We start from the raw sequence: 12,496 nt of genomic DNA on the forward strand, positions 1-12,496 counted from the left end.
CAAACTGTTAGAGTGGCTTCGCCTTTAGAGACACACATGTGATGTCAGATATGTGTGAATGCCAATGGAGATCTGAAAGCAACGAGGGACTAGATAATGTCTCTGTTGTTGAACTGATAATGAAAATAGAGGAGTTGCATGCTTCCAAAATGTAAGGAGTGTATTTTAGGATTGTCTGTGTTAAAAAATTGAGTCCAAGTGAACCTGCCCTTAAAGTAATAGATATACAGCAGCTTCCTGGTACAGAACGGGTCTACCTTATCCTATTACTCTACACTGTTTGAGTCAAATCTCTTCTATTCACCTGAAAAGAAAATTAGACTAAATAAAGAAGATATTCTCTTCAGAGGATTAATTTCTGTTTTAAATTTTGAACCTTACTCTTGTGGAGCTGGGATTCAGACAATATAGTTCAAGTCTACACTAATATAGTGTATAGATCGGTATAGATCAATGTTTAGTGTCAGTGCCTTCTTCTCAATGTTATTCCAGCCAGGTAGGCTGTAACAAAAGTTTATCATGACTCCTTCACAGCAATGGTTTGCAAACATCCATTCAAGGGAAGAACAAAACAAAGAAAAGCCAAACAGCTGATAATCTAACATTCCCTTCTTCACCTTTCTCCAGTGACCTGTGGTGACTCATAATGAGCTCCAACAACTTGATGTTTTGGACACTTTCCATAATTTACAGAAAAGCTCTATATTACTGCCAAAGAGAAATATTTTGTTACTACATATTTAGAGAAGAGTTTTAAATGCATGTACCCTTACACAGCAATCCTTCACCAATACTTTTGCTGAAGACGGTTGTTAGGAGGAAGACTGGAGGAATATATGCAGTGATTTTTATTTAATACTGGCAGAGGAAAGCTTACAAAATAAAAGAATACAAGAATTTGAGACAGATTTTGATTTTGTTTCCATTGGGTAAAACAGGTTTTCCCCCAGAGCTCGTGTGCACAGCATTACTTACCTGCGTTAGAATTGAGTTCTTCATTTTCTGATTCTGTTCCATTTTGACTTCCACTTCCATGGAGGCTATTCATTGCCATAAGTTTCATCTTCTGTAACTTCATAGCCTCTGCCATGGCTGCTGCTGTCAAACCTGGAAAAAACAGAAATAAATAAAATGCAGTATCAGACAGTACAACTCAGGACTGAAAAATATGAAGAACAAGACAATTCCTTTCAATAAGCCACATAAATTCAATACACATTCTCATCTCAGTTATATAGTGTTATTCTGAACATTATCTTCAAGTCCTTTGTGTTATTCTAGTACTGCATTCTAAGAATGTATTTCCTAGTGTTTGCGTTTCTTGTTCTTTTTTTTACATGTATAATGTCGAAAATTATTTATTTCATGTTATTCCTTTTGATTATACTTTTACATATCATTTCCTGTCACTTTGATCATTTTGCCACTTTGATCTCTTTCTGTTTGACTTAGCTGCTACAAAATTTCCAAGTATACTAGTAAAATATAGTGTTTCTTAATTTCAACAGCTGGAAGCCAATCAAAGTGGAAAACATAAATGTTGTACTATTATGACACATCTCAAAATATTATTTTTCTGAAGTCTTGATTTGAGTTAAAATTATTGCTACTGAAAAATACTACTTTGGAAATGCAAGAAATGTACAATATAACTACAAACTCAATCTCACTTTAATGAGATATTAAAACCATCACAAATTTACAGAATAAACAGAGGTAGTGGTTGGAGATTCTGAAGTGACAGAAACTGAATTAATTTAAAACAGTAAAAGCAAAGGAGTAGGGTCAGCTTACTGACTACCATCATAATGATATTTTTTTATTTAAAAAAAAAAAAAGGATTTCCCCATATCTTTTTTCATGACTGTAAACTTTTCATATTTTGTAATTTTGATTTTTTCAGTAAGAGATTAAATGGTCTTCTGGACAGTATCAAATTATTTTTACTCTGGCTAAGATGTAACTGAAAATCTCTCATCTGAAGTTCACCTATCACACAGAAAACGAGGAGGCTAAAGACAGGTAACCAAAAAAGATCCCTATAGGTATAATGGTTGATTCATTCAGTTATGGATAGAACAAGTTTTAGTGTCTCCCTCTCAGCAAATTATGAGTTGCTTTTGTCATTTCCTACAAAGCACACTGAATGCTTCATATCAGCTATCTTGTAATTTAGTTCCACAAAAATACTGGCTTGCATTCACCAAAAACAACTTTTTTTTTTGGTTGGTAGTGCATGATAATTCAGAACAGAATTAAATAATCTGCTATTTATGAGAAGTATTGTTTACTGAGACATTAGACACTGATTAAAGTGAACTAATAATTTTCATATCCCATACTGCCACACATCCATAAATGAAAATATTTTCTTTTAAAAGCTACTATGAATTTGACATTTAGATTAGCTGTGCTGCTCCTCTAACAGGCTTCACAAAGGTTCTCATTATTTTAATATGAGTTAAGTAAGCAAGCAATCAATAGACTCCAAATGCATGGGGGAGGTGTATGTATTATCATCACACACGGCTACAGCAATCCTGTTAACTTCAGTGAAGATATCCCTGATTAAAAGCAGTAAGTTGGAGATGATAGGTTATGAGACGGAAATAATAAAAGCCAACCAGTTCTGTTCTGCTACTCCCATCCTACCTAAAAGACTCTTTCACCAAAATAACCACAGTCCAATATAATTCAAAAGCACCAACACCAAATCTAATGAGTATCACCTACACTAACTAGGCATGTTTTATTGTTCTGTCACTGCTACATGGAAAACCATTTGATTTTATTTTTAAGATACACTACCTACAAGTACACAAAAACAAAGTCCAGAAAACAACATCAACAATTTTGTTTCTTAGGTCATTCCAGCCCCTACTTCATGCAAAAGATCACTATGCCATAGCAATACTCATTTTTTATTTTAAAATAGAATTCTTCAAATGCCCTTTGAAGTTATTTCGCAAATGGTACAGGGTTTTTATCAGGTTAAAATCAAACCCTGATGTTTAAACTTCTGCTTTTAAGATTCTATGGCAGACATCACTCACATTTAATCCATCAAAGAAATAATACATCTTAAATGATGAAACTGTTCAGGCACTTTCAGAAGATGAAAGTCTATAAACTTTTCCACCTTGTTCTAGTGAAAGGAAATGGGATGGCTCTACGAGTGACTTCCTATTGTCTTCAGGAAGTTCAAGTTCATCATCATAAATATTCTGAGGAATTTACTGCTTCCAGGGTTTCCAGGAACCTGCATGATTTGTGCTCCTACTTGCACTTTTGCTCCACATCCCAACCAATCCCAAGTATCGAGGTACAGCCATCACCAAAGCATGATCAGAACTATACTCACTCACAGCCTCTTCTCTTTTTGCTGGATAATCCACTTGCAAAGAATCCACGTTTCTTTTAAAGGTTACCAAAGTGAAGTCTGAACACGTATTTTTTTTTAACATAGCATTTTATCACTTATATGTACCCAAACACATATGGATGATACTGGGTCATATTGATATGGATACGGATACATGTGGATAAATACTGCGTCAGTATTTATGCAGGTTCTTGAAACTCCAGGTTACAAAACTTTACTTAATTTAAATATACAAATGAATAAATAAACTATTCAAAAGCACATAAGGAGACAAGAGAAAGTGAATTTAGACCTTTAATGAAGTTTTCAATGAAAATGTAAGATGAAAAGTTGTCCAGGGCCCTGTAGAAAAAATACTTCTGAGCAGTTGCATTAGAAGCATAATGAAGACAGAAAGGGTACTGAGGAACAAACAGAAAGGCATAAACAGTCCCCAAATCACCACAATGCCACCTGCAGAAATTAAAAGTAATTATTGTTAGGCATTTCTGAGCTCCCTAACCAGACACAGCTGCCATGAGGACAAAAGCCAAAAAACAATGATGTACCAGAAATCTATGCTGTGCCATCTGCCGCACCAAAGTCGCTCTACTTCAGCATTAAAAGTTTAAAGAGTACAGCATAGTCCTAATGTATACAGCATGACAGCCTGAGGATGCTGAGTGGTCAGGCACAGTTACAGCAGATATGGCCAATGCTCTTTCTAAGCACAGCAACAGCAGTCTTTATACTGCTCTTCAGTCTCTATCATTCCCTGCTCTAAACGTAATGCAGTAAAAGCTCCAGAACTGTACTGTATGAGACACTTCAAAAACACTATATAATCCTTCAACACTTCTGAAAGCTAATACAATTGAGGCTGAAGTAGATGGTTTCAGTAGTAAAGGCTGTGGTACTGACAGAAAGGATAGAAGCAAACATGCAGCAAATCAAACATTGGCATAATCGCCAATTAAGACTACTGCCAAGGCTAATGTTACTGAAACTTCTATTTAATTTAACTATTAATAAAACTTCTTTCTGCAACTGACTCAGCTCCAGCTAGCTGAGGCAAGGAGGGTTATTCTTCTACTGGCTTATCTAAAGATCTACAAAGAGCTGAAGAATCTTTTCCATCCTGTTGGATGAATAATTAGCAGCAGCAGAACCGCACTTAGAATACCTCACAGTGAAAAATGGACTTGGAGACCGCTGCAATGTGGAAATCCCTCCACATTCAACAAATAAAAAGGATCACGGGGAAAGCCAACATGCTGGATCACACGCTTCAAAGTTTGCAGTTTTTTCTCCCCTTTTACACTTGAAATTTCTCTTCCTTTAGATATCTTCTCCCAGTTGTGATCAATCACGAAGCATCCAGGAAATAAACTGTTTGCCACTTATTGCCAAATACGTGGAACCTCTCCAATGCTAACACCAAAGAAAGGCCCGAATCTCAGCACAGCTGCAGCACTTTGCTTCCCAAATGCTGCCCTGGCGAGGGACAGCAGCTCCTGGGGGGTCCTGTGGCACCACCACCACGTGGGCACCTCAGAGCCATGTTCAGGGCAGCTGTTTAGACATGAATCTTGATTACAAGTGCGTAACAGATTGTGATGGTGTGTGCTCAGGCACACCTGCATTGTGCATATGGCAGAACAGCCAACTGCCATTAGTAATCTTCGTTCTGAAATTTCAGTTTTGTCAGGACACTGTGTACTCTCCTTTTGACGAGTCTGCATAACTCTGCAGTACAACATACAGATTTAGCCCTGAAATAACCCTTCAAGGACACACAAGCCAACACAGTTTATGCTCAGGTTGCAATGAAATCAGACTGTGTAACTGTATTCTGAGCCTCAATTAAAGAACGCTTTAGCACCATTACATCACAATTCTCAGCCCTGACTGGGAGCACACAGCACAGGCCGCAGTGCCGGAGAGGAGACACATTGTTTGCAGGGTGCTGTCGCTGTAACTGGCTTAAGTGTACCACAGGCCAGACTCACAGGGCATGTGCTCTGCTCCTCCAGCCCAGGCTCCTGGAGCACTGGAGAGGCATGCACACAAAGCTATCTGCATCTCCAGGCTGCATCCTGTTAAAACCAGTGGTTAACTGTTTACTTGAATACTCCCTACACAGACACCAAGACTACTGAAGCTCACTCCTCCATGAAGTCTCAGGAATGATTTCAACAAAAACTGCAGTTATGCTGCATGGCTTGAAGATCACAACTGCACCCTCGCAGTGCCCGCAGCCAGCTCCCTCATGGGGCAGTGCCGATCTCACCCTGCTCCCAGCACCAGGTGATGAGGGGCAGCACCTGGGGCCCTGAGCACACCACAACTCACTGAGCAGCACACACCTTCACAGAGAACTAAGAAACTGAAACTCAGTCACACTCCTGCACTGATGGACCTTGGTATCTTTCTATTACATGAGTCCTTCATGTTTAACTGATGTCCAGCTATTGGAAATTGGATCTTGAGAGTAAACGCAAGGCTTCTAAGCATTTTAACACAACCCTGGGTATCTGCTAATCTTGTCCTCTAGCCACAAGGTTTGAGGTCTATTTTTCAGCTCCCTAATTAGTTAGACTGTGCCCCTCCTTCATATTAGTTTGAAAGCTTTTCTGTCAAAACTGTGAACAAGTAAATTAACTAAAGGAGAACTATGAGTAATCAAATCTTGAGGTTTGCAATTAATTAAATGTAATGGTGAGTCAGTGAACTGAAGAATGGTCTTATATTAAAACAAAACATTTAATTAAATTAACAGTCAACACATTGCAATTAATAATATTCAAAAGGAAAATGAAACCCAGTTCAGCCTTGCCATATTACTTCAGTCTAACAGTCAAGCATTGTGCATCAGCTTGTTTGTTATTTGCATTCAAAGCTGCTATGGGTCAAATATGATGTGCTAAAACAGAAATAATGAAACATCTGGTAGTATGAAATGTTAATGTGCGATACCATATTGTAAACAGTGAAAACAATCTTGAAACATCCAATAAATTAGGCCTTTGAAGACTGAAAAGGATAAGCTTTCTTTCCCACATTCTTCTGTAGGAAAATTACCAAATACGTATAATGTACTTAAAATTTTCAGAATGCTTCCATGAATTCACTAATTTGAACACTCATATTAGAAAATAAATGCTTCTCTATAGTTGAAATGAATCATTCTTGTTTAGCAAGAGGTAAAACCCAGCCATGAACATGAATGACTGTTAAACCAATTTTGAATAAGATGTCTAAAAAGTCCGTGGTGTTACAGCAGCCTGGAGACAGGTCTAAGCTTCAATTTGAAAAATACAGAAACGTCAAACCCAAATTTATGCCTATGTGTAGTAATGTTCATAATGCCTACAGAAACATAACCACTTGTGCTCAAGCTGCTACGCAGCAATACCTGTCTATACTGCATATTTTACTTCACATTTGAAAAGATAGCCTATATCTCACAACAAAACAAACCGCAGCTTGCCCCACTGGTGGGAAACAAAAAAATCAGATCTACAAAGAACACGGAGAGGGTTACAGTATTTTTTTCTTCATTCTTACAGCGTCTTATGAGAATTGATTAATTTCGTGACATTTTCTGCTTTTTTACAATCTATGCCATGAGAATGATTTGTCAAGACTGTTATGCGTAATACTTTTAGTGTTCTGCACTACTGTGACCTTTACCTTCTTCTGTATATTTGATTGACTGACCACCCCACTTTTGATCTACAAGTTTCAGGAGATGGAAGAATACACGGGACAGATACATCAGCCACTGAATTACTGTTGAAAAGTTCACGATCACTTTATACGTATAATTTCTATATTTTTCTTCTATTGCCTATTTGATGCAATTTTAATGAGATATCTTTTTCGGGAAAAAATGAAAATTCTTATGCTGTATAGTACAGTGAAAAAACGTGTGTTTTCATTCAAAAATGAGTGAAAAAATTATGCACTAGGACTCAGATTTCAGGAAGGATGAAACAAGTTACACTAATGTTCAGAATCATCCAAATTCAAACTATCAGCTTACGCTTTTTTTAATATTCTCATAGACTAAAATCACAATTTTTTAAGTCAAGGATCTGAAAAATTTAAAAGAAACGTCTTAAAATACAAAAATAAACTTTATTTGAAGGAAAAAAAATGTTAACTCCAAAGTTCTCCATATTGAGAGGCCACAGGAAAGGATATGAAGGTGATATTATCTGCCTCAAAAAGGAAAATGTCTTTTAGACATCAGCCTCACAACCTGTACGGCAGGAATGCATCACTAATTTCAGTCATTTTTTCAGTATAAAGATAAATAAAGATAGTGGCATGCACCTGCATCCAGCCTGTGCAGTACAGACATCTTTTGACCTATCCTGGATGAGCAGTGTTGGATTGGCTTGGGTCAACTTCAAAGCACTACGGCTTTGTCCAACAGCCAGGGAAGCTCCTGCACAGACAGGGCCCTGGGTGCACGAACATCTCCATGGCCACATTCATCCGCACTCACTGCATGTGTCTTGCATTGCAGGACTCAGTTACATTTTACAGAATGTATGGGTTCATGAGAAACTAAAATTGACATAAATAAATTCCGTTGTAGTAGGCCTCACATTCATCAAAAGTTACAGATTCTGCAAATCAGAGAAGTCTGTCATGGTGCATGTACTGCCACCCAAAATTAGAATTAGCTGTTATTAGGTTGTTCCTCACCTTTATTCCTTTCCTACTAAATTCATTTCTGCGCACTTCTCCTAACAATAATGATGAGGAAACAGCTGAAGTTTTTGGAGGTCCTTTCAGTTAAACACCAAAATGTCTGAAAGCTTATCTGGAATTGGCATGAACCTCTAGAGTTTGTAAAATTAATTGAGCTGGAAGGCCTTCTGAGAATAAGGATATCTTTGTGAGTGATTTCAAGCTACTTCCTACTTGTGACTGGAAAATATCATAAAAACATTTTTTTTTCCAATCAGATGGCATAGCTCAGCCATGTCCCAGCTGTCTCAAAGCATGATTAAAAACTTGGTTATTTCAAGGATTTTAAGTGATACTGAATTCCATACAGTATTCTAGATGAAACCTTAATCTATTGTCATGATCCCTTCTTCTCAGCACTGCAGTTAGAAGCTGGGTTGTTGAGATGTTCCTCTGGCCACCACTGCTCCCTGCAGCCAGACAAGTCGGACCCAGAGGGCTCTGAGGATCACCCTGCACATGTCCTTGATGCAGCCTTCCAGAAGCCAAAAACTTACAGAGGAGAAACATTATTCCAGCCTCTCCTCAGATATTTGCACTGAACCAAAGCCAATGATAGAAATTCTGCTTGCAAATGCACAGTTTAAAGTACCACAACAATAAACTGTTCTCCACTATGGTTGGCTCTGGCAGGATAGGAGGAAGGCTGAGTCTAGGCAAACTCAAATGAGCCTAAGCTGTAAGTAGAGATGATGTGCTCAACCAAGGATCAAATTCTGCCTTCTTCATAGGCACTGCAATCCCCAGTTCTGCAGCAGTCCATCAACTTACAGTCACTGGGATTGTTTGCAAAGATTAGTTTCTTACCAAAATTACTGGATGTAGACCATTAGTTGGGCTGACAACTTGAGCCACTTCATACAGTAACATTCACTGCAGGTGCCTCCACTGAGTTCACTTTCTAGAATATCCCCTATATATTATTCCTTCATATAAGTGATTTTCTCCAAGACATGAGAAATCTGTGTCCATTTCAGAAAATACACAAAAACATTATGCTTATTAAGCACAGTAAACTAGCAAATGTAAAGAGGGAGCCCGTGCTCTCCAAAGACAGAAGTTTGAAAGCAGCATCACGTAAGAACAAAAAATGCATCCCAATCAGTTACAACTTCATGCTTCACACAGTCCTCAGGAAATCAGCCTTTGTCACAAAGTCCCTTCTATCAGCAGTGATTATTCTACATGGGCCTCTGTGGTGAGTTTACATCAGAGGTGTGTTACAGCATAAACTTTTGGCTACTATCTCTGCCTAAGAAGAAAATGAGGTATTTCAGATTAGTTAACTTGAATTTCAGCAGTATTTATACAGTCATCCAACCAGTCATACTGGGGAAAGGATAAGCCTTCATACAACATTCCAGCACATTTCTGTGAGACAAGAACAAAGAAGGCCAGGTAGCAAAAGCTGCTCAACACTTCCTGGGGGTGCAGCGTAGCTGTTGGGGCACCTCCTACACACAGGTGATGGATGTATGAATTTCTAGCACTGCAATGGGAAAACAGGAGGCCGCAGGCTGGAGCTAGTCAGTTGTAACTTCTAGCTAGGTTTGCACCATAGGTAAAGAAACATGAAGAACAATATTTTCCTCTGGGGCATAAATTAATGACTATTGATCACACAACCAGAGAACGTATGAAACATGATTACGGAAGAATGTGTACCTTAACTTTCTTTTCTTAACATCTCATTGTTCTGGTCTTCCTGTTTTAAATTCCTTTAGTTTTGCTAAAGCTTTCTCAGGCACATTTACTTACAGAAATAACGGAGGAAACAAATAATTTAGTCCCAATGGGCTAATACCTTCTTTGTTTATGAAGTTATGCCAGAATAGCTACTTCCATTTTATGCTACGAAAGGTAAAGAACATTTTTCAGAGCTGAGAAACTGACTGGAAGCTTATTTTCTTGTTCCACCTTGTGAATAAAAATAACACAGAGAAGATGAACTACACAATTTTCAAAACCTTAAAGGATATGTCTCTACTCATTGGTCAAGCTGAATTAACTTGCAGCCTTCGAGCCAAATGGAAGCTCAAGAAGGAGAGAAATAATCTAGTCACTGAACTGAAACACTTAGTTATCTAAAATTATGCAAATATTCTCTTTGCCCTTGCAAATCTTTCCAGATAAACTCTAGTGGTCTGTACTCTTGAGTTTGCATCAGAACAGCAGTTTCACTTCTTATAAAACTATGGCAAGAAACATCTTCAGCATAAGTTTTGTTCAACAATTTCAATAGTCAAGGTACACTCAGATCTTAAAACGGAGTCCCAGTTTTTATCATTCAAATTAAATATATTTATTTTAAAAATTAAAATATATTCACTATAAATGATGTCCAAGATGTATTGAAAATTACCTTTTGCAATTGAGAAAAATATTGCAGATACCTATTAATCTTGCTTTTCTGTAAACTGACATAACATGCCATCCCTTCCAATTGCTACCTCTACAATTACTATTCTTTGCAGTACTCAGCTTTTTGTCAATATTAATATGGTACTCCTTGCAGCTATCTTTTTAGAGCTGAGAGTTTACTTGAACTTTTTTTTCCCTCACATTGAGAGATTATCATATATTATTTTAAACATATCCAGGTAATAATCCTGTGTTTCCTAGTAAGAATTTAACTCTGGTTTTAGAAATTTAATATGCGTTCTGTCAACTTAATAGTTTATTAAAAGGAAACATTTTATTTCTCCTATAGATATTACTTCCAAATACACATTTTCAGTATTATTCCGCTATATCCTTTGAGATTTCCCAAACTGTGAAACTGTGTTGATGAGGACAAGTTTAATGGCATGGTTGTTGTGGGTGAGCTAATAAACAGCCATTACTCAAGTCATCTCAGTACATTAAATATAAATCCTAGCTGCAATTTTATTACTCTACATAGTTTTAGGAATCAGTATGTATTTAAGACAGACCTACTCCCTTAACCTAGACGGAGAACTGAATCTGAGACAGTTAGTTTCTAAAATCCTTATCTGTAGGAACTTAAAGATAACCAAAAAAAGTCTTAATAGTTCTATTCAGGAAATAAAGGATGTAATATTCAATACACACTCTTTCCCTAGTTCTTTCAAAAAGCCACTAAATTCCTCATACTTGAGAAGAAAATTAACCTTTTTGCTGATTAATCAGTAGGCAGCTTTGACTGGTGAAGAGAAAATTGTATTACAAATGAACAGCTACCTGTTATCAAATTACAAGGCATTTTCATCAAAGGACCAAAAAATGCAGCGTACTGACCAGTTAACATGCTTCCACTGACCTGGGGGGGTTTTCCAGTTAACAGCTTCTGAAGAATGCTTCCTTTTGATTCTTGTCTCTGACACAAAAATGATTGTCCCATTTAACCACTGTTCTATCACATACATCAGAGAATCCTATTTACTCACACACTACTGGAACATTACAACACAATAGTGTGATTGTCTCTGGAAGAAAATTTTAAAGATTGACTTTTTTTCTTTTTTCTAAAAAAGGGAGTAAGATCAAAAGCTAACTTTAATAGATGTTTGACTAAGGTCATACTCCTAGGAAATGGAACACTGAAGATGAAAGAGAACAAATAGATTTGGCTTTTGATCTCAGCCAAATGCATTTGGCATTGTTTAGCTTTTATAAAATACTTCAACTTTAGGCAATATCATGACTAAAATGAATTGGTTGAAGTCCTGAGGTTTTAATAGATCAGTAATGCTTTAACATGTACCGACATTTGGAAAAACTTCTCCTTTCTTGAGTATTTGGCTAAACTTCTTTCATCCCACAACCAACTCAGACCAAACTTGGTTACTGTTGCTTACACTAGGTATGTATTAACAATTTTAAGATTATACTTTCCTACCAGACAAATTTAAGAGTTTTTATCCAAAAGTGATACTAAGTAAGGGCCATTGGCGTTCCTAGTAAGGAATTTTAGGGAAAAGTGCAGACTATTAAGAAAAGATATTGGAATTTTTTAAATAAAACAAATTCTGTGTTCACAGACAATGAACTCGTATCAGACCATTTTACCAAGTTATTTTACAAGTTATAATCCTCCTAGAAATACTGTGGACATCAAAATTAGGAAATCAAGTATTAACAAGGGAAGAATGGATTACAAACTATTACTTTCAAATCTTCAGTAATAATGTTGTTTCCTGGCTTAAGACAACTTAGTTAATTAAGGAAAAAGATGGGATAACATTAATTAAAGAAACATGCTTAAATTACTTCTGTTGTTAGTCATTACTAGCCATTAGAAGCACTGAAAATACCTATAAACCACTTAGTAGGCTACACTGTCAAAATTTACAAAGAAGTTTCATCAGCTCAGACAGCTCAGCCCTCTGATAAACAACTGTGATAAGAGGAAAT

General features: G+C 36.9%; 1 protein-coding gene across 1 annotated transcript in view; it reads right to left on the reverse strand.

The window, feature by feature from the left end:
• The window catches only part of DACH2 (dachshund family transcription factor 2), a 137,532-nt gene that overhangs the window by 89,791 nt on the left and 35,245 nt on the right, over positions 1-12,496 (reverse strand). The window contains exon 3 of the mRNA XM_021406447.1: positions 976-1,107. Within this exon, the coding sequence (XP_021262122.1) occupies positions 976-1,107 (132 nt within the window). The remainder of the gene's footprint in view (positions 1-975; positions 1,108-12,496) is intronic.

The sequence above is a fragment of the Numida meleagris genome, chromosome 8, assembly GCF_002078875.1.
Source record: "Numida meleagris isolate 19003 breed g44 Domestic line chromosome 8, NumMel1.0, whole genome shotgun sequence".
In the NCBI taxonomy this organism is placed as follows: domain Eukaryota; kingdom Metazoa; phylum Chordata; class Aves; order Galliformes; family Numididae; genus Numida; species Numida meleagris.